Source organism: Centropristis striata, chromosome 11 (genome assembly GCF_030273125.1).
Source record: "Centropristis striata isolate RG_2023a ecotype Rhode Island chromosome 11, C.striata_1.0, whole genome shotgun sequence".
Taxonomy (NCBI): Eukaryota; Metazoa; Chordata; class Actinopteri; order Perciformes; family Serranidae; genus Centropristis; species Centropristis striata.
Window position 1 is genome coordinate 31,141,286 of NC_081527.1, and position 24,041 is coordinate 31,165,326.

At 36.8% G+C, this 24,041-nt stretch overlaps 1 protein-coding gene across 2 annotated transcripts; it reads right to left on the bottom strand.

Moving 5' to 3' along the window:
* Positions 1–48: 48 nt before the first annotated feature.
* nectin4b (nectin cell adhesion molecule 4b) lies at positions 49–23,393 on the bottom strand. 2 transcript variants are annotated; one of them, XM_059344975.1, is made up of 11 exons: positions 22,836–23,393; positions 17,749–17,949; positions 14,971–15,138; positions 10,914–11,192; positions 7,755–7,872; positions 4,925–5,076; positions 3,946–4,111; positions 3,707–3,782; positions 3,385–3,444; positions 2,190–2,390; positions 49–1,239 (listed from the first exon to the last, which is right to left on the bottom strand). In XM_059344975.1, exons 1-11 carry the CDS (start codon positions 22,885–22,887, stop codon positions 991–993), a joined length of 1,722 nt encoding a protein of 573 aa, XP_059200958.1. In that variant the 5' UTR covers positions 22,888–23,393; the 3' UTR covers positions 49–990. The 2 variants fall into 2 exon arrangements, with proteins under 2 accessions (XP_059200958.1, XP_059200957.1); XM_059344974.1 differs by having other exon boundaries at positions 49–1,275; positions 22,836–23,387.
* Positions 23,394–24,041: the final 648 nt, after the last annotated feature.

Consider the following 24,041-nt stretch of genomic DNA (forward strand, 5'->3'; position numbering starts at 1 on the left):
GAGGTGAAACAAGCTTAACTGTCCCAGGTTATAATAAAGAACAATGACTTATATGCTGTGCTTTTATGAATAAACATTTCAACATTTACATGTCAGTTTTTCGGTTTGATAGAAAAACACTGAATATAAAATTATTTACACAACAACATAAACACATCTGACCGACTGTACAGTTCATCTTCTGCATTTTTTTAATCCAATCTGTTTATTTCTTGTCATGAAGTCTACTGCGTCCATTCATGATGTGCAGCAGTTAACTTTGTCTGCCTGTGTTCAGGTTCTCAGGTGGCAGTTAATGACAATCATAAACACACGTATAGCTCTTCCTTATATATAATACATACACCAAAGTACACACTAACTTCTTATCTTCTTATTTACATCAAACTGAAAATATATAGCTTTATGTACAGTTAATTCTTGACTTGGCCATGCATTACAGCTTAGAAATTGTGTCCTTGTACGTATGTTTCTCCCTGAATGTTTTTTATGTAAACAAGGAAGGCTGTAGTTGATAGTCAGGAGTCATTTGGACTCTCCCTTTGTGAATTTAAAGTCACAGAAGCAGTGGAAGCAAGATTTTTAGTGCTGCAGATAATACAGTAAACATTGTGTAACAGGAACCTTAATTCCTTGCACCTTCAAGAAGAGAAAGATTATTAATTTACATGCCATCGTGGCTTGAGGATCCAAAACTTCTCTCACCTCATTTCTTGCCATCTCTCCGCTTTTGGCTGTCTAATAAAGGCATAAATTGCCCCAAAAAGTGATTTTTTAAAAATCTTCCCAGGTATCATAGGGTTAGGGTAAAGGATGAAAAACTCTCAAGCCAGAGGTAAAAAAAAAAATAGACATGTGGATTGTTCTTGGGGGTTATTACCCTCTGCAGTCAATGTGTACAAAACAAACTTCCCCTGAAAAAAGAATAAGGTCATTTTCAATGCAGGCAGACATTCTGTCCTCTCATTGTTTTGGATGAGAGCCTGCTGTCTAGATGATCTGTCCTCTGGGGTGCAGCAGAATGGCATTGGAGTGTGGCCTGGGCCTGAGGACGCCATTGCTGTAGTAGAAGTGATTGGTGAGCGCCTCCGAGAGCTGGTAGGAGCTGCTGTCCTCGTCATCCTCGTGTCCCTCCGCTACCGACGGGCTGGGAGGCCAGTCCTCTCCCTGTGGGGAGTCTACCTCTCTGACGTGGACCAGGTCCGGTTCTTTGGGCCCGACGCCTTCGTCCTGCTGGGCCTTCAGGGGAACCAGGGAAGAGGGCAGACCTGAGTCCTGGTGCAAACAGCATAAAAATACATTACTACCTCTCTGAGAGAAAATAAAGCTAGTACCTGTGCTGGATGTAGGAACATTTGACACTGTTTGTTTTCCTAAATTAAAAAGTTAGCAAGGTCCAAAAGTCCTTATCTGGACAAAAAAAATCGCTGTAATGTATAAAGTGGGCTAAAAAGACCTTCTCTAAAAATCCAATTAAGGTGGTGAGTACATCTTAAAATGCTTCAGTTAAACAACTTTGCACTACATTTTGCAACAACCCCAATACTGTCTACCCCACCTTTGAGGTGGTGAAGCTGACTCAAAGTGGACCCACAGAGTGGTTTAATCTGCCTTATATTAAAGCTTTAGCAGCCATTACCATAGTTTTACAACAGGTTGGTCAATAATACACCACTAGTTCTGTGAAAACAACAGAAAAGAAAATGAACTTTTCTTCATTTTGGCAGCATTAAATGCAACCCTGAAGAGTGAAGATTTCCATGGCCTTTTACTAGCCTTTAGAATGAGTGTTTCAGGTATCCATTCTGTTGTAAGGTTGTAATGCATTCACTGTTGGTTCAAAATTGTAACCAAGTTTGGACCACATTTGTATATTTTTCTTGATACATTTTATCCTATTTGTTCATAGACATTTGGAACTGTTGGAACTTGTTGGTTTTAAAAAGCAATCAATTATTAATATTATAAACAACAACAAAAAATTATAATTTCAAGGATTTTTTCAATAACGGAACAATTGACAGTCTATGAATTCAAAGGACGTCTGTAGTGGTAAGTCACGTTTTAATTTGAAGTCCTTTGTTCTGTCTCCATGACACCAACGATGCAGATAAAAAATAAAACATGATACCGTATGACAAACGAAACTAAATGCATTTCAGTCTAATCCCTCGGATGCTGACACATACCAGTGACATGTTACTGCTCTTCAGGTATGACTCCACCCTCCTCCTGCGCTCCTCCTTCTCTCCGTCCATCTCGGCTCCTCTCAGGCTCTCTCTGCCATCGTGCCAGACGACCGGACGTCCCAGTTCGTCCACCTCCACTCCTCCTGAAGGCCCCCACTTCCCGCCCAGAGTGGACTGGCTGCCCCTGTATATGGGCCGGTCCTGAGATGGGGAGATGACCCAAACAGTTAACAACACTCATAACAACAGTTTGTTTTCTTAAATCACTCCTCTCAGCAAAAACTGTGCCAATAGAGCAACTGTAATTCTTTCTGTCTTAATCAGTTTCTTTTTGATGATGCCATTTAATATGATGTAGTATTGAGTAACTGTGTGATATAATGGAGAAAAGAAAGCTGGTAAAATAGGAAACTGGTTACTGGGGCCACTTTGTGGTATAAATTTGACTGTTTTATATCTTCAGCATTTTCCTTAGATGTACTTTAGATGGAAAAGCACTTAAACTAAAATTCTGTCTTTAAATCACCTTAATGTCACCATTGAAATCCAGTTTATGAGGGTTTTTTTTTTTTAGTTCATTGAGTAAAATCCTACAAAACCACATTGGAGTGATTTTTCTGGTCAGCCATTAGATTTAGTAACCATAGTAGTAGGGCTGCAACCAAATAATTATTATTATGCTAAATAATATTTTAATGACTTATTAATACCTTGATTTTTTTAGATTAATCAATTAATTGTAATTATTAATTAATTTATTATTATTATTATATTTTGTTTGATCATCATTATCAATCCAAATACATCTATTAGAAAATACCATCTTCACACTTCAGAAGCTGGAATCAGTATTTTTTTAAATGTTTTTTTTTAAACATTTAAAAAAATATATTAAAATAAAAATAAAAGGGAAACAAGTAACAAAAGGTTTATTGAAATTACATTGTTTGAAGTTTTTCCATTGTGTAAATAAAAAAAATCTGAGTTAAGTTTTGTCCCAACTTTGACCGGTTTTTCTTTTGAGTTCTATCAAAAGCATGTCACGTTCGTAATGAGTGTATTTTTTTGTGACTGAATAAATCTACACTCCTCTTCCACTCCACCTTTTTCCCTCTGGCCATGTGTGTCCGCCACCCTTGTACAGACTATGTTTAACCGGATGTGTTGGGGGGTGTAACCTCAGTGAGAAACTCACCAGAGAAATTTCACTGTTTTTCATTCTGCTGTCTACTCTGAGCAGAGCGTAATCTTCAGGCTGGGAAAAAAACAAAAAGAGATAAAAGAAAGTTTGTTAACATGAACACAAAAGATGAATAAAATGAATCACTCAGAATGAGAAAATAATAATAATGAACACTGCATGTTATTTGTTTGAAGCTGCAGCAGCCTGTAATCATCGGCCTCCACAGCAGACACGGCTGCTGTCTTGCCAGCTGCTCCACCCCAGGTACAGTCGGGCGGGGCGGGTCGGCCGACCTGATCTCCCTACAGGAGAGTGTGTGTCTGTGTGTCTTTACCTGCACTCTGGGGTCAGTGCTGACAGAGTTCAGTCTCCTGAAGGAGGCTTGACGGGAGAAGCTTTGAATTTCCTCCCTGGGAAAAAAAATGAAACATCACAAAATATGAGTTATAGGAGAGTTTGAAAAGCAGTTTACAACAAAACAGTCTCAGTCTCGCTGTCATCAGGGCTGGGGGTAAAAAATAGTATTTTTCAGTTTATGGAAAATACTTTTTAATGGAATGTGGGCCAGCTCACGTTTTTTCACTGAGCTGCATCTCAAGCTTTTTGTTTTTGCGTCGATGGTGGCGGTTTACGAGTAGTACGACCAGGACCAGGAGCAAGACCAAAGCTGCAGCTGACGCACCAATAATGATCAGCAACAGGTTGTCTGATGACAACTCGCCCGTGCGTTTAGAGGTCTCTGAAAGAAATTAAAACAAGGCACATTTTGAATTATAAAGCACTGTACACTCTGTTTTGTTATCATATATAACTTGTATAATAGCTGAATTCCTGTATATGTGGGCTAAACTCATTATTTATACAACAAAAAAGAGCTATTAGGATGGTGTAGGATAGCATGAAAAGACTAACACACAGTTTTTGCTTGGAAATTCATAGGACGGGTAGAATTTTAAAAACAATGCAAGAAATAATTTACTTTCCGGTAAACTACCAAAAACTGTTCACAATCAGAGAGGAGGGTTATACATTTCAGGGAATGTTCCATTAAAAAAAACATTGAACAGTCTGGAGACAGATAATTATGAATACATTCAAAAAAATTTACAAAAATTCATAATTCAGGGAACAGAATTTATTGAGAAGTGTATACTTATTATATATATATATATATATATATATATATATATATATATATATATATGCCTATATATATAGGACAGGAAGACATCTAAAGAATATCTCTCACAAAAAAGACATTATGTTTATGTTTATGTTTAATGCATCCATTTCCTGATTTGAGTGAAAGCATCTGTTCATGGCATCTATTCATCACAAGGGGGCAGCAAATTTGCAAAGTTAGTCCAAATCAAAAGAAGAATTTGATCAGCATTTTGTTATTATTTAAAACTCAACTTGTTTCATGATTCTTAGTATCCATCCTCTCATTTTTTTTTCTTTGAAAAATACCAGCAAAGAATACAGTAGCAGGCCAGTTTCTCATTTGAATCCTGTATAATTTTAAGCACAAGCAAAGCTGAAATGAACTTACCTGTTACTGTCAACATATATTCTGCTTTTCCCACTCCCACATCATTCTTGACCACACACTCATAAACCGCGCTGTCATTCATGCGGAGGGTCCGCCCAAAAACAAGTTTTCCTCCAACCACAGAGGTCCCATCTGGCAAAGCTCCTCCTTTCCTGTGGATAATCAGAGGAAAAGGATCACCATTAATTGGCAATGTTGCGTAAAGGAGGTGAACCCATCAGTAAAAAAAATAAATCATACCGAAACCTGTGACTCACTGCTCGTAACAATAAATGTGGTGACTAAAGTGAACAAAGTGCATACCAGATCAAACTATTTCCGCTGAAGAGTCAGAGGAGGAAACACACAAATATCTGATCAGACATCAGATCTAAAACAGCAGCAAAGGCAGCGAGTGGCTTGCATTGCGGAAGTGTTTCTGCTCAAATAAACACTACACAGGATCAGGTTCACCACAGAGTGTAACCACCAATTCGCTTGCACCTGAAGCAAAACCTGCTGGGCTTACAACTGGCGCCCATTGATCCGTATAGACCAAATAAATACTAGGTTTGGGGATTTAAGCAAGTCCAGCAGGTCCCACACTGTGCAGCTGAAGACATCATAGGCCACATAATGGAGAGCCAGTTTCTGATCGGGTCCACTGAGAGGGGTCATGTTGCCTTTGGTTTCACTGTGCAGCAGCAGCCCCCCCAAACTGGAGCCAGCTCAGATTTCTTTTTTCTCAAAACCCCACCTAGCTCCTCTAACCAGCCTTTTATAATAGAGTCACAGGTGGAGATTGCATCTGACACGGAGTAGATGGTTGAAAATGATACAGATAAAGTGAGTCCTCCACCTTCAGCAGCCAAAAAAGATTCTAATCTCCATTTTTGGCTCACAGTCTTTGTCGATTAAATCTTTTTCAGAGATTTTCACAGTGTCAATGCAATGAGATGCAAATTGATGTATTTTGTTACCTTTGGGCTGAGCCAGGCTAGCTTTTTCCCCTTGTTCCAAGTCTTTATGCTAAGCTAAGCTAAACGGCTACAGGGTGTAGTTTCATATTTACCGTATAAGCATTACAGTGGTATGATCTTGTCATCACAAAAAAGGTAAATAATAAGGATCCAAGGAAATATTGATTACTTCTCACAATATTATGTTTTTGATACCATATTTATTCTTAATTGATAGTTCTATGCAAAGACTTGTAGCAGATTGCACAAAAAGTAATGCTAGATGATGCAAAAAACATAAAAGAAAAAGAAAAAACGTTGGAGTTTTCTGGACAATATGACAGATTTCCTAAAATTAAAAATAGAAAGCACAATATATGGCCTTGCTTACACTATCACAATATATAGTAATCGAGTGGCAGATTCCGGGCCTGGAAAGTGAAGCCAATGCACAAGTGCCTTAAACCTGCATTCTTTATAATGGCCAGCAGGGGGCAACTCCACTGGCTGCAAAAGAAGTTCGATTGTTTGTAAGTTAATCGGAAATTTCCATACTTCCCACTTGATTTATAGCCATAGTAAACATTTTCTGATACATTTATGATCTCAATTGCTAGTTTCAGGTCTTCAATACAGGTCTTCAATACATCATGATGTTCAATTAGTAAATTATTTTCTTATTGTTCGGCTGGACTAAAACTTTCCAAGGAGTCGGCTGTTCATTTTGAATAATGATAGTCTGTTGTTAACCAAGTCAGCTAGTGTTAGTTGATGACATAGCTTCATTTCAGCTCCCAATCTGTTCTGCACATGCATTGGTTGCCAAAAAACAATATGGTGACAGCAATAAGCCAAGATGCCAAAGGCCAAAATGTCAAACCTCAGGCTTAAAAAACGGAGTTCACAAACCAATACTTTAATACAGTCTATAACCGTATGTAATATTCTGAATTGTATCGTATTAAAACATTGTTGCCAATTGGCAGCTCTAATAATGAAGCACATTTCCTAAATTATTTGAAGAGTCAATTTGCAAAAAGTGCTAAAAGCCATTCTTAAAATGAAAAAAACAACACATTGATTAGACAAAAAAAATACTTGATTTAGGGAAAAAAATGATATCTTATTGAAATAACTCAACAGCAGTTTGATTGATATTCCCTGGACCGCACCAAGGAAAATAAATCAAAACAAAGATCTGTTTACTTTGACTACAATATAAATCAGGCCTCTCTGGGTCTGAACAATGCTTGTCCACACAGTACAAGTTTGTACTGATAAACGCGCCAAATGGTCTGTGGGGTTGAAAGAGTTTAATCCACAATAATCTTAATATTTCAAGATTGCCTCATGGCTGAAATATTTCTCTCTCAGCACACAACATTTGATCATTGTATGTTCAGTTGTAGCTGTAATGGCTGGTACAGTGTCTCTAATTTAAGTGCAGACCCTGTGTTTTACCAGCCATTAGAGTGATATTTAAAGCATGGCACTATGATTAAGTGCTTAGCATGTGTCTCCTGCTCTTCCTTCAGTCGCTTACTCCCTCCCTCGTGTGAAAAAGGCTCCCCCGCTCTCTTTCTAACTTCTAATTACGCAACAAGACACCGTATCTTTTATTCCGGGATGAATTGAGGCAGGAGAGAAAGGCGTCCCTCTTTAGATTCATGCACACTTCTTTGTTGTCCGCGGGTGTGTAGTCGGTGTGTATACGTGTTACCCGTGGCTTATGTATGTTTTGAGACACATTCCTGTGCCATGTAAAGAGCAATTTAGCAGTGCAGATAGCATTACAGAGGGTTGAATTAACATGTAATTGTCAGATTCTTGCTGGCAGCCAGACAGAGTTAAAGCCTATGTATGTGAGAGCAGAGACAGGCTGATGACGGTACCGTGTCCAGGTGATGTTCTGAGGTTTTGGGTTTCCTCCACTGCTGCAGACCAGCTCAGCCTTCTCCATACCCACAAACCAGTCTTCTGTACCAGCAGAGATGGTGGCGTCTGGGGGGTCTGACACAGAAACACAGACAGAAGCACAACATTTTTACCAATATGCTGCATGGTAGACATTTAAAGAAATGTTTTAGATGAGGCCATTTCTCTTCTTCTTTATTTATCCAAAGGAAGGAAGTCATTCCTGCCTGTCGCCATCAAACTTTTCAATTAGACAACAGACTGGCCACTGGACTTATTTCACCCATCAGCAGCTATGACCACATGATTGATAACTTTATTTATAATAAATAATCTGTACAATATGGACCTTAAATAGAATTGCAATAATTCAACTTGTCACACTGTTGTTACATATATACATATTTGTACATATCTCTAAAACTTGCTTCCTTTGCATTTTATATTGTATATTTACTGTAGCGCACTTTTTTTAATCATTCTTTATTACAAACATTTCTATTTCTATTTCTTATACAGCAGCAACTGTAACAAAGCAATTCCCCCACGGGGATCAATAAATTATTTCTGATTCTGATTCAAAGAGGAAGTTGCCAAAGTAACGCTTTGCTGTTGTAATGCTGTTGTTTTATCGTTTTCTATGTTCACACACTGATAAAGTCTGCAGAAGTGGGACAAAGTCATTGTTTTGCAAATCACAAATAAGACTCAGCACTTGGATATGAAGTCCAGAGTCAAGTCAAAGTATAACACTTTAGTTTTGAGTCTTTGTGAACCAAGTTTAATGTAATCTTAGCTGGAACAGTATAATTGTTTCTGAGTCTAATGTTTTGCATGTTGTTGAGTCTTTACAAATTAATGTGACAATCTGAGTAGTTATGTGATGTCTGTCTGCTCATCAGCACTGCCAGACAGATCTCTACCTGCTGCTTAGGCAATAAGATGACGAGGATTGAGTTGATTGCTGCACAAGTGGGGAGAATATTGCGTCAGGATATCAAGTCATTCCAAGTAAAAAGGTTAAAGTCTAAGTGGAGTCACAAGTTCACTCTAAGTCAAGTTGCAAAGTCGGACTTTTGATAACTCTGATTTGAGTCCATTCACCTGGATGCCATTGAGCTGTCAAATTACACTGGACAAAGAGCAGTTGTTGAGCACTGAAAGAACTGAAGTTTAGGTTCCTTCTCCCCGGCTGCACCAGGACGAAGCATTACTCATAGACTTTCCCAGCAGCCTGTCAATATTGTCTAATGTTTAGTCTACTGCCACCCATTTATTTTCCCAAAGGAAGGTTAAGCTATACAAATATCTCCTGCAGGGCAACTAGAGTGAAAAAAATGCCATTGGTTAATTTCTCCATTAGCAGGCGGAGCTAAAAGGAACTGGCCCATAGCCCAGTGGAGAAGGTGTAGCTGAACGTACAGTATGCTGTGTCCTCATTTCAGACTTCATACTAGCTCCTGTAGTTTTAGACCATGCAGTGTTCAGGCTGGAAAATTATCAATATCAAAGCATGCTGAGGGGTGTACACTATTGTCCCAAAATGCCATGTACAGAAGAAATGGAGGTAGTATTCACAGCTGCAAAAAATCTAAATGAACTGTGGAAGGTGATGGAGCTACTCCAGAATGTTCTCAGGAAACAAAAAAAAGGGTTTTAAGTATTTGAAATTACTTTGAGATGTTTAATTCTCTAATTATTACCTCCACTAGGGAGGTTTTCGGCTTGGTTTGTCAGCAGGATTACAGGAAAAACTATTGGCCCTTTCTCATGAAACTTGGTGGAATGATGTAGCTCGAGCCAAGGAAGAACCCGATACGTTCTGGAGCACATCCACATCACAGGGTGGATACAAATCTTTCACTGTCATTAACCGTGCAAAGGAAAGCACAAGTTAAGGCATATGTGCTGCAATGATCAGGAAAAATATGTTTTTTCCTGGGATAATTCACATGACAGCCCACCAAACTGGGACAACTTGGAAACTGTGCAGAAGTTTTGCAACACATTTCATGGCCCACCTAATCAGTTTCCTTTGTTTTTTGTGCAAATACTGGAAAACAGTCGAATACAGAAAGATAATATTACCATCATACATATTTGTTTATGTTTTGAGTGAAACAGACCTTTTATACTGCAGATTTGTTGACATGCCATTGCAGGAAAAGCGTAGCTGTGGCTAATAACAATAAATAAATAATGACGTCATTTCATTGAGGTGTTCCCATTCCAGGGCTCTGGTATGACTTCCTGACTAACACACCTCAATGAAACATAATGACTATTAATGCGATTACTTAAACTTGTTTTTGCTGATAAATTTCATGCTATGAGTCAAAAGCAGTGTCCTAATTACTCCGAGCTACAGAAATGATCTGCAGATTTTGAGTATTTCAAGTGTTTGCACTAAAAAGGATTGATAAAACTCCTTCATTTATTACCCTTAACCGCTCATCTTGCATGTGTTTTCGATGTGAGTTGCATGGTACACAGAGGATAGGTCACCAGACTATCACAGGGCAGACACATAGAGACAGACAACCATTCAAGCTCTCATTTACTCCTACGGGGCAATTTAGAGTCATCAATTAAAGCTAAGCTGCATGTTTTGGGACTGTGGGAGGATGCCAGAGGAACCAGAGAGAATGCACAATAACACAGGGGAGAACATGCAAACCTCACATAGAAGAGCTGCAAGCTGGATTTGAACCCACGACCCTCTTATACTGTGAGGTATAAGTGCCAACACCAGTATACTTCACTCAGTATACTCAAAAAGATCAGTAACCATATTAAAAAATGCTTAATTTGCACAGTTTGTCCCAGGAAATAGAGGAGCATGGCACAACTTTGGACGGCGGCGAGACAGCTCAAGGAAGTATAAAATCTTCACTTCTGCTTTAGTCAAGTTTAAATGACATTCCAAAGTCACAAGTTGACTTTTGTCTGTCTGCGGTTGTACTGCTTATTTCCTGTTAGTACAAAATGTATGAGTATAATGATTTATTGTATAGTAACTTTAAAAAACAACAGACTACAAGTCAGATTATTTCTGCCCTTAGACAAGCTCTACCTTAAAAAATATACAGTATAATTAAACTTGACATCCTAAACATCTTATTACTAGCTGTACTCACAGTGAACCACCAGGCTGTTAGAGATCCTGCGCGGCTGCTCCAGGCCGGGATGCCAAACCAGACAGTCCAGTCTTTTCCCGTTCATGCTGCGCAGGGGGTGCAGGGAGTAGTAGCTGGACACGGACCCACCCTCGTTGGTGCGGTTCTGGGACTGGCCCGGCAGGTCGGTGTCCCAGGAGAGACGGGGAGGCGGGCGGCCCACGGCTCGACAGGAGGCGGCCATGCGGTACGACTGGCCCTCCACCAGGAGCACAGGCTCCAGGTACGAGATGGGTAAAACTAAAAGAAGAGGAGGAACAGAGGAGAGTTTAGAGGCATTAGAGACTTAAAATCCCCTTTCACTTAAAAATGTGTTAGCTTATTGTTACTTCACTTGGAGCTTTACTGTGCCGAGTTTGACACCTGAAGGCCTTTTTCACGGCTTAAATCTTTATCACGTGATTGTATGAGGATTCTGTAGCATTCAAATTCTGTTTTTTTTGTGGACAGCTGTGGTCCAATAAGCAACCTCCAGTGCACACAGACATTGCAGCGAAGTAGAAGACATATTGTGTCCAGCAGTTCTGACTCTTTGGAAAGAATATTTACATATTAAAGGATGAATTCTTTTAGGGTTAAATAGATTTTTTTATTTTATTTTATTCCAGTTTGGTTCAGAATTCATTTTAGGCTTTTCCTCTTTGTCTCTAAATTCCTAAATGTGCTCACAGATCGTTTAATCCCTTATTTTACTTCCAGGTCCCTCAGGTCAACGGACCATTGATTCTTTCAAATCCAGGCTTCATTTCATTTGGAATATTTGTGAATGGTACTGTACAGCACTTTGGTCAACATGGGTTGTTTTTTTAAAAGTGCTTTATAAATAAATTTGACCTGACTGGACTTAAAAAACACATTTTACACAAATTACTATTCCAAGCATACTATTTTTTATGTGCTAAAAAACACGAAACCTTATTATTCCTTTTATAAAACCCATTAAATATTTATCATCATCAAATATTTAAAAAAAGTAATAACAGGAAAATATCAGTAAAGGGTAAAGTTTACCCTTTATCCAATTTCTCTACAACTAAAGATATCTGTTTAATGAGGTACTGATGTTGTGTATAATCTTACTGTGTCATACTATTATGTATTCTGTTTAAAGAGTATGTATCTTCACTCAATACTATTGTATTTGAAAACAGAGTAGAGACAGTATTAGTATTAACAATGATGAGCTAAACCACTTGCGTAATGTGTATCCCCAACAATTACCGCATTCAAGTTTAATTAATACTTCCTGATGCCTGCTGAAAGCTAATTTGTCTTCACCTAAAATTACCTAAAGAAGCTGTAATTAGCTCCATTTAAACCAGTACGTCACTGTGATTGTATCTGAAGGACAAGTCTGAGCAAGATGTTGTTGCTGAAAGATTCAGATAAGAATATTGTTATAAAAAAGGAGCTTAAATACATCCAGGAAAACAGAGGAGATCATAATCACATAAACAAGGTGCCACCGGGATCTTACTGAGGAATCCATGACAGAAGGTGGAGAGACTGACAGGTACGAATATTAACCATGCAGACAATTCTACATTTTCAGATGTAGACAATGAACTAAAAGCATCGTGGAGTTGTTATTGTGCAAAAAGACAAAAAGCATGCAGTCAAATGTCACCTGTGTTGTTTTCACATCAATACGTTTGTGTTTTGCTACTCTTTGTCACCAACTGGTTTAACACGATTGTGATTCACTCTCAGGTCACGACAGCCTCTGCTGTAGTAAACGCCCAGTGTTTGGATTATTAACACAGGAGACACAGCAGATAGTTAGCATTAGCAGAAATAGCCATTATGGATTAACACACAAAGAAAAGGGCACCACCTGTTCACACTGAAACTTAATAAACAGAAACTACAAAATACATGACCTCATAGCACCGCCCTCAGTGTTTGAGTGACAGGTGGTATCTGGGAAGAGATTTCCTGCAGGAAAGATATCCAGAAAAATGCCCAAATGGAGGAAAAATGTAATATTTTAATAAGATGTGATGACAACATGGCAAAATAAAACCACCTAGTTCAATCCTGATGCATAAAAAAAACAAAAGAAAAAACTTTAGACCTTAATCCAGATGTTTTTTAGAACCATAAAGGAACCAAAGCAGATGATAGTTTTATAAATAAGGCAGGTTAGACTTCATTTTTGAATATGCATGACTTTATTATGGTTTATAGTTTCAGGAGTCGAGGGAATTCAGTGCTGCAGGTTGTTGGTTACTAGTGCGTGTATCTCTGTAGGTTTGTCTGATTTGTGGCGTGTTGGGACACGTTTTTGACTGAACTGTCACTGTTGATGATGACTGGCGGCAACATGAGAAAGTAATTTAGAACAGATAGCAGCTCTGCAGGTTTAACTTGAAGGAGGATCTGTTAAAAACAAAAACAGCATCCCCACAACTGCTGTTATAGTTCCACTGACAAGACAATGTAATTATCTCAGTGAGTGACAAAGAAGGAGATCCAAACCGTTCTATCAAAGAGACAATGACTGCACTGCAGACACTGAACATTTCTAGACAGTCTGGTCTGAACATGACTGATTTACAACATCCAATATCGATCTCAGGCCCCTCAGTTGAAATGAATCAAAATCGTATTGTGGCAGACTTTGTGATATCAGCAAATATTGTATTGTTGTCCAAAGAATCAATTTAACATTGAGTTGCAATTAAGCTTGTGATTTAAACCGTAATATAAAGAACTGCGACTTTTAAAAAAAACACTGCAACTGTATTAATGACAAAAAAACAAACAGTATTCTCAACCACAAGTCTTCATTTTTAGTAAATACTGGTAGTTTAGTTATCCATCTCATGAATCAAGTTAAGACCCACTGGAAATGCCACATATTGTCTGATCCATATTTTTCATGTGTTTGCAATAATGTATCTTATAGTGTTATTCTGTTTCTTCTCTCTGTGTCCTCTTTAAATACAACATATTTTTCAGTCCTAAAAGTTTCTCCCTTTTTTCATTTTTTTCTGGGCTTTCTCCTCCTTTTGTAAATCAGGGATTCTGAGAACAGAAGGTGTGAAGCTGTTGGTAGCAAATTTGTGGTTTTGGGCTGTTTAAATAAAGTTTACCAGGGGACGATATGCAGCAAAGAGTCACAGGTTTGAAGCACACCGAGGCTGCTGCTCAAAAGACTCAGCCATAGCACCATGGCTACATAAAGAGAACTGGATTCAACATTGGAGGCCATATCCATGAACACAGGATGAAAAATAACTCTGGACTCAGCTAATAATTTTAAAAAGAGCTATTAAGTATTGGCAGATGCTATTAGCATCCAGGTGTTTTGCTAACTAAGCAACCGATCAGCCATCGTTACCATTTTCCCATCAATACACAACAAATTAAAACATATGTTTCTCCACCACACAGTGGGGCATCAAACCAACGTCCAGGTTATATGGCCTCATGATTTCCAACTTGAGCTATGCAGCCAGTTGAGAACTAACCCTCCATGCCTTTTAACATTAACATTAAGGCACGGCCTGACCAATCCTAATGTTGCAGGGTGGGTCTTGTTCTAGAAATGCAGTGGGATCCATGATAATGCAGAATTGAGAGGATCGGGCGTAAATAGCTGAATAGCTGCCATGTGACTATTCTTACTATTGAGAATTTGTACTAGGATGTTGATGTACCGCACAGAAAATATATGCAGGTGTACCTACAGGGCTCTTGCTCGGTACATGGGTCCCACATTCCCATACATGTATTTATATTTTCCACTTGGTATTAAGCAGTTACAAGGACTATTGTTAAAAAAATACATTTTTGCTTTGTAACTCCTGAAACTTAAGATTTTCCATCAGTGTAAATGTTTGCGGCCATGTTGGTAAACCTGCTGAACTCCCCAGGCTGGATTCTTCTTCTATGAAATTTTTTTATCATCATCGTTACAGCACCTCTGAGAGGATTAGAGAGGTGTGAGAAGAGACGAGAGAGAGAGAGAGAGAGAGAGAGAGAGAGAGAGAGAGTGGATGGAGATAATTCTTACCCCAGACAGTGACTGTGATGTGCCTCTCAAAGAGTCCATTGGGGTAGGTGGCGATCTTGCAGGAGTAGCTGCCCTCGTCCGACTCCTCGGTGCTGGGGATGAGCAGAGCAGAGTTCTGCGTGGGGCTGCCGCTCTCAAACCTCACCCGGCCGGAGTAACGGCCGAACTCTGGAGACCAAAAAATAGACTTCAGCTCAGGCCAGATAGCATGTCCAGCATCCTTTAAGCAAAGCTCAAACAATAAAAAAAAAAAAAACATTTTAATTTAATTCATTTACACATTTCTAAAAGTAAGAAAGTACGCAATTTGCAAAAGAATGTAATGGAAACCTGCTAAAAAAAAGTGTCCAGCAGTTTGAAAAGTGGGATTTTATACATAATTGTTCCGTTAATTAATTGATTATTATTATTATTATTATTATTATTATTATTAATAATAATAATAATAATAATAATAATAATAATAATAATAATTAATGAATAACTGATCAGGTTTATATAGTATTTTTAAAGATAAGTGGCTTAATATTCAAGATTTATATGCATATATCAAACATTTTAGACATAGTTAGAAATGGAGACAGATTCACATTCTGTATGTATATATATATATATATATATATAGAGTCATAAGATATTTAAAAGATTGATTCATTGTTCATACAAACACTAACATTTATAAACGAAGATAAAGTTATGTGAAATGACTTCAAGTTTTCATAAAATATGAGAAAATAAGGACAATTAATATGAAAAACAGAAGGAAAAAAGCAATTATAAGTGAAAATATTATCTCGATCCAGCTTATAAAGGCACTCTGAGTGGAAATATTGGTTAGTTATGAGAAGTTATGTTAGGGCTTTCTTGAAACGCTGTGATGATGAATTCATTGGAAGGTATATTTCACTTTAATAACATGAGAACAGTATATTCCCAATGAGAAATGCTCAGTGAAAGCATTAAATCCATGAAAGAAAAATAAATGATCAGACATTGGAGAGATTCACCAGCATTTATCCAGTGACCTCACAATCCCACACACACACTCCTGGTATGATCACATCACACTGTAGTGCACTGCTGCCAGATTTGTAAGGTATTTTAATCACAGAGCTACAGTGTGAACCAATAATGATTTGAAGAGGAAAAAAGGTTGAACCTAGTTGTAATAAACTGGAATGAGGTTTGGCTTTGACAGTTATCAGTCATCACGTCAGGCCCAGCCCACTGAAGGTATTGCCCTCACAATAGAGGAGAGGCACATTTATTGGCCATATACTAATTAAATTAAAACAATTCACCATGACGGAAACTAATCTGAAATGTTACAATTGTCAAACTAGATTTGTCATAACATGACATAACTGCAGAACAACTGCTGTACTGTGTCAGTGTGATATAAAATTCTAAATAACTAACATTATTAGGTTGTCAATTGTAAACTTTGATACAATACTAGTATGAAAAAATGTAAACTCAAATTTAAATCCCAACTCTCAAAATAAATGTTTATTGCGCATATAGAAATATTTGTAAATATTTAACATCACTAGGAAGACGGATATAAAGTGTGTCTTATGTGTACAATCTGCAGATCAGATCACATTTTATGAGAAATTAATGCAGAAAACTACATTTTCAAAAGGTTCACATACTTTTCCTCGCCACTGTGTATGGAGTACATTTCAAATAAGATGCTTTCACTCAAGTATATTTAAAGGAATATTTTGCTTAAAGAAGATAGCAGTAAATAGTAAAGTTATTTTAGCAACAACAATACTGTAATACTGTGTGTATTTGTCACAAGGTTGACGTTATATCAAGGTACAATTCTTAAACAAAAGCCTGATAAGTGTCCATGCAACCAAAGGATGCATCAGAGACTGGTTTAACTCATGAGAATGAATGCTTGCACTATAGATTAGTGGTCGACCGATACGGGTTTTTTAAGGCCGATACCAACACAGATTATTTTGACATCAGTCTTAACCGATCCCCGATATGTGCTGCTGATATTTTTTGGGCCGATTCTTGAGGCCGATATTGCCTTTTCTCCCTCCATTTACATGATAAAAATGACACAATGATAACAAATGTTACACAAGTCTCAATTTAAACAAAAAAAGAAACATTTATTAACACAACAGCGCCTCAGATGAGTCCACATATTTGATATGATTTTCTTTTTTCCGGTATCAGCAGCAGCTCACCAGAGAATGGCAGATGATGCACCGAGCCTTGCCTGGTGTTGGTTCAGTGAAATGGGCTAACTGACTGGCGAACACAAGCACGTATCGGACGATGCAGATACAGTTAAAAAACGCATATATCGGTCAGCCCCCACAGTGGAGTGTTTTAAGTCTCGTCTCAAGACCCATTTTTATTCCTTGGCTTTTAACACTGCGTGAGTTTTGTGGTCCTCTGTGTCTTTTATTTATTTTATTTATTTTACTACTTTTAACTGCGTCTTTTATTTTATTTTACTATGTTTATCTTTTTAATTGTATTGTTTTATTTATGGCATCATTTTAGATTTATACACTTATTATTTATTGCTGATTGGTATATGGAATTGTTTGTTTTATTGTTGATTTTATGTACAGCACTTTGGAGACGTTTGTGTTGTTTAAATGTGCTATACAAATAAAGTGGATTGGATTGGATTGGATTGGTCTACCTCTACTATAGACCTCATGTACAAACAGTGCATGCAGAAACTGCTCTGTACACCAGTCTGATCATAACCCTCTCCACCGTTAACCCCTCGCTGCAACCTACCCGTGTGTCCCTCCACGAAGTGGGCAGTGATGATCTGGTCATTGCTGCCGTCTGGGAGCACCTTGAACCAGGTGACCTGCACCACCTTCTCCTGCGCCTCCACCTGGTAGTGACAGGGGAGTCTGGTCTCATGCTCTGCGAAGGAGCGCAGCTTGGTGACGGGCTGAAGAGGCTCCACGAAGTCACCGTGCACAACCGCAGCTGAGGAGGGAGGAATCATCAAATACAGTTCAGTGAAAGGCTTAAACAATTAATTAATTAATTAATTAATTAATTAATTAATTAAAAAAATCTGTCTGAAGAATAATTCGACATATTCATGATAATTTGTTATGTCAAAAAAATATATTATTTCAATTAATTCACAGCTATATTAATTTTATAGGCATTTATTTATTTTCTTGACATGTTCATTTATTTCATAGCCATATTTATTTTTTTCATAGGCATATTTATTTAATTTATAGCAGTATTTCTTCTTTCTATCATAAGCATATTGAGACTAAGGCTTGTATAGCCATTTTTGTTTTAATTTATTAGAAAAGCCATACTTATTTATCTTAGAGCAGTATTATTTTCTTTCATATGCATATACAGACTATTTATTTTATAACAATATTTTTTATTTTTCATAGGTATCTTTATTCATTGTATTTATAGGCATTTGTTTATATTAAAGCAGTATTTATTTATTTCATTTGCAAATTGATACTATTTACTTAATATCACAGATATATGTATTTGTTTTATACACATATCTATTTATTTAATGCAGTATTTATTTAATTTGCATATTTTGACTATTTAATAGCCATATTTATTTTCTTCGTAGGTATATCTATTTATTGTATAGTCATTTATTCATATTATAGCAGTATTTCTTTCTTTCATATGCAAATTTAGACTATTTCTTTTCAAAGCCATATTTATTTATTGTATAGGCATGTATGTATATAAAAGCAGTATTTATTTATTTCATATGCAAATTTAGACTATTTAGTCTTTAATATATTTTTGACATATTATCATTTAAAAACAAAATTATTAACAAAAAATAATAAAATCAGAGTATAATCTGCTGTTAATGTATATGTTTGGCTTTTAAAATGTGCATTGATTGTGATCTGATATTATTAACCTTTAATTACCCATTAATATGATGAAATGATTAGTTGACTCTCATCTATTTGACATCTGCAGAATATCTTATTTATTAATTCACTTAAAAAACAGCCGTTCTCTAAACACCGTTTCCTGTTGAAGACCGCAGCAGGCTTTAGCGTTATCCCATAATGCATTGGGGGCGAGGTGAGGTAAACCCCAGACAGGTTAGTATGTAGACAGATAAACACATTGACAGCTACGGGCCGACACCGGTTCACTGAAACTGTCTGTCTGATTGCATGCAGACACAGAGAATAATAAGAAGGTGGAGAGACAGTCTGAACACAGATCTTTATGTGCAAACAACTAAACAATAGTTCTTTCATGTGTCTTTATTCTTTCTTCAAAAGCAGAAAATGTTTCTCTGTTTGAGAAGAAAGAGCTACTGTGACTCAGTTATATGATGAATTAGGTGCCATCATAAAGGTTTGTCCATATGGTCGTCATATTTTTTGGTATATTAGATTATTTACTTTATATTCCTCGATAGTAAGAGCTGCAACAATCAGTCGACCAATCAATTAATCTATCAACAAAAAAAATACTGTTTTCAGCCTCTTAAATATGGATATTTCCTGCCTTAGTCTCTTTTGCATCAATTATCATATATCATTTGTATCACCAATATTTTTTTTAATACAAAAAAATTACATTTTAACTAAAAACTTTTTAAAATTAAACAAAACAATTTTTTGTTTTGAACTGACAAGACAAGATACTGAAGAAAAAAAAGAAAAAGGTGAAGAAAACAGAAAAACTTTTCACTACTACTATCAATCAACCAATAAAATAATCATAAATTGCAGCCCTAATTCTGTTATCACTGTTTTAATGTTTCAGAAATCTATTGTTGAAAAGATTATGTATGATTTATTATTTCTTTAAATAATATAAGAGAATATATAGAAGAAATATAAGATTATTGCCTGATTATGTAATCCGTATTTGAACTTCTCTTATTGATTAAAAAAATGATTAATCTAATATTTAATAAAAATAAAACCTTGACATTACAGTATGCCTATTGTCTTATATCAATAATAAATATATAAATGATGGATGTGCTAACTGCGTCAGGAAATTAAGGTTTTGCTTTTGCAGCCTGTGGTTTTAGCACAAAGATGTTTTTATAGACTGTGAATTTGATGCTCAGAAAAGGCATTACCCAAATATTGTATTTTTAATAAACACAATGTGCAGGTAATCAACTTTTCTTGTACATGGAGAGAAAAGAAGTTCTGAATATTACTAGATTTTTTTGCATGAAAATGTACATTTCAGTTTCAGTTCAGTGGACGTGTAGTTTCTTATCAGTGAGGTGAAGCTGTCATCAGTACCGACTAATGACTAAGACTGACTGTTCTTTAATCACAGCTGGTTGAAAGTCTACCGAGCGTGGGACAGACACACAAACGTGAGTAAAAGAAAAAAAAGGGTGTGAGAGCGAAAGCAATGCACCTACAACTCAAGCCGGAAAAAGACAAACATTTGCCCTTTGATTTCTGGGGTTAACACAGTTTTTTTCCCCCTTTGGTTACTGATTCATGAGCTCAATTAATGATTACACTGGAGCCGAAATGGGACACAGACTCCCACAGATAAAATCCCACACAGAGAGGTCTCTTCACACAGAAAATTTAAATTTGGCCAACAAAGAAACTACAGTGTGTGTGACCTAATTGTGGCGGAGAGAGAGAAAGAGGCAGAGATGTGAAAGAGCAACAGAAGACTTTAATCATTCAAGCCACAACAGGGACATTAGAAGAAAGGTAAAGTGAAGTTAGAGGTGAGAGTAAATACAGATAAACGCCAAACTGAGAGAAAGAGTTAAACACACATTCACACTAGACAAACACAGGTTGACTTCAGTCACAAGGCCGCCATACAAGCTTTTCCTGTTCACTCAGGGAGACAGTAACTTTATCACACTTGTGGTTACGGGATTAAAGAAGAAAAACAAAAGTCTAATATGTGCATTTGGCCTTTTAATCGGAGGAGCACAGCGGAGGTTAATCACCGAAGAAGAAGAAGGAGGAGGAAACAAAAGCAGAATTAGTCACAGAGGCCGCACATTGGGCAATACGTTCTGATTCATGTTGACCAAAGTAAGAATGTGACTGAGCTGCATTCTGTTATGCTGCTTCTTTCTCCACACCTGCAGGGACAAACAGGAGGCACTGCAGGGACAGAAGTATGTGGACACCGGAACATTACACCCGCATGATTGTAGAACATTTAAGACTGTGGGTGATAATCTGCTGCTCAGACTGTGGGTGCAGGGATTTACAGCACAGCAGCATGAGTGAGATGGAGCGATAAGGCCTCATCTCTGCAGTTCTCAGAGGAGCCTGAATGGGGCTGCGATCAGCGAGACAATCTAGTTCTACCATGCTAAACTGTGACCACATTCACTCATGGAGCTGATAAAGGTTGTTTAAAACAAAGAGAGCTTTCCCCCAAACTGATGCCACGAGTTTGGAAGAACACTAATATAAGATAGGGGCAAAATCTTCTATCTTCATATAAGTCACTTCATATGTTGATAACAGTATATATATCACAATATCACACCTTTCCTGGTTATTGCACTGGCTTGTGCAAAGATCAGAACCCATTTACGTAATATTACGTAAATAAGGCCGTAATGCAATTCAGGTGCTGGTTTTTCAACATAGCAATAAAAACAATATGTAAAAATACATGAAATAGACCTTTTTTTAATTGTTTTGATGATTTAGCATCATATCGCTCAGACCTTGTGATTGTTATCAATTTAAACAGTGTAATTGTGTATCACGATATCTTGATATATGATTTCATCACAATACAATTTAATTTAAAGATCATGAATTATCATAATGAATTATTACCCAGCCTTGAAGTCAAAGGTATCAACAAATCGATACTCTTTCAGTCCCAAATGCTTAAATCAATATAATATCCATATTTCATGGTATCAAAGTACCAAAGCTATTTTTTGAAAATGGTCTACAATCCAATTTTAATTGTGTGCCTTTTTCTGTTTCAGTTATCCTATATAGTGTGCCTTTTTTCTTATTTTTTCCATGGTTTGGAAATAAGTATCAAGTATGTTTTTTAATGCTGGTATTGTAAGTTTAAAACTCATCAAATGCTTTTAGATTTCCTGTCAGTTGAGCTGAGAGGCCTGGACATGCACGTCCATATACTTCTGGCAATCTAAACATCATCCTTAATGTTTGGTCATTTATCTAGAGCAAAAGGAAAAAACACCAACACACATAAAAGACCAAAAAAAGTAACTCACTTTCCTACTGTCAGAATGTCCGCATACTTTTTTCCAAATCAATATTTAGATGGTAACCATGAGGGGGGAAAACAGTTTTGACACCAAGCAAAGAGACATATATCAAAAAAAGGTTTGTAATAGATTATTCTATAGGTCACATTTCTGTATGGGGATGTTATAGACATATTCTATAGATCTTGTTTCGGTTATTCTTCTTTAAAAGCACCTTAAAAGTGACTTCAGCCTTTCTCCAGGAACCTATAATAATATTAAAGTGTTATTCTAATAATATAAAATAAATAAGATACCATACATCAGCAAAAGGTTAGCATTTATTTCCATGTTTCCCCTTTTCTTCTGTTTATGCGCTTCAAAGAATATTGTAGACATTTTAGGTGACTCTATATAAAATGTAATACACGAAGGTTACTGATAACCTGTAGGCCTACAATTAGTATTAGACATAATAAAGCTCAATTTTAGGAATATTAGACAGATTGTTTGTAAAATTACAAGATAATAGATGTATTTTTTACACTTCTGCAGAGATTTCTGGCTCACCAAAGCAGCAAAAAACAAACAAGAGTTTTCCCAAAATTACAGCAATGACAGTTCAAAGTTGTGTAAAACTTTGTGAATGCAAGAGAAAACTCACCTAATAGTAAAAGCAGCGTCAGACACGTTGCCCTTTGCCCCGTCAACTCCATCTTTAGTCCAAAAATACAAGCTGGTCTGAATCTCCTTCTTCTCTGAGCTGTTAAAACTCTCGTTAATAAACTTTCACTGTCGCTCAGCAGCTAGCAGCAATAAAGAGTTCACAGCAGGTAAGACAGGTGTTTCCTCTTCAAATCACATTCATGGTGCTTAAAAATAAAATTCCTCCAATTGTTGAATGTTTTTTAGTGCAAATTGTAAACTGGATGAACTTCATTTCGACTGCAAAGTGTCCTGCAGCACCCAGAGGAACGCCTCGGCACAGAAAGTAAACACAGAAGCACCTGAAGTGATGTTTGAGTGGACGCAGAAAAGAAAAATAAAGCGCGTATTGACCAAACAGAAACCTGTTGCGTTTGTCACGCACAGGGAGAAGCAGCTACAACACAGGTTTGAGTCTCTACACCTGTCTGCGTCCGGACACGCCCACCAGCTGCAGCCGGACACGCCCACGCAGTGCTGCGTTCAGGTGGTGTTGAGAAAATCGGTATTTCTAAAATTATGTAAAAAAAAAAATAGAAACAAAAACACAATTGTAGACATATATTAAATATAGCAGAGTCGTAAAAACAAATAATTTAAAATGAATAAACCAATATCACATTCCACAATAAAAAATGATTAGAAAATAGAAATGGTTTATGGAGAAAGAAAGGAGATATCTTATCAAAACAACCTTTTTTAACAGTTTTAAAAGTTCAACCAAATTGCACCAAAACAAAAAATAAAACAACAATGCTTTGAGGAAAAAAAGGAAAATAAAACTGAGAAATGTATTTCAGCAAATCAATTCTTCTTATACCGAACAAGCTTACTTAATTATTATTATTAATTCATTAAAACAATGACTGTTAACTCAATTTAAATTTACAGTACTTTTTTAGAGGAAACAGAACAAAATAGGAGTAAAGTACAAGAAAACAACAATAAATTAATAATAAATTTATTTAATATAAGATGAGACAGTCTTTTATTAGGAATGCAGGTGTTGCCGCAGCACAAATAATGACAAAATAATTATCATGATCAATAAAATATAGTAAAAATCTCAATGTTATAATGAACTTTGAGACAACAAACAGGCAGAGAGATTGGTTAACACAGTTAAAAGCCCATCACTAAAAACCCATTTTAATGTGACTGCATT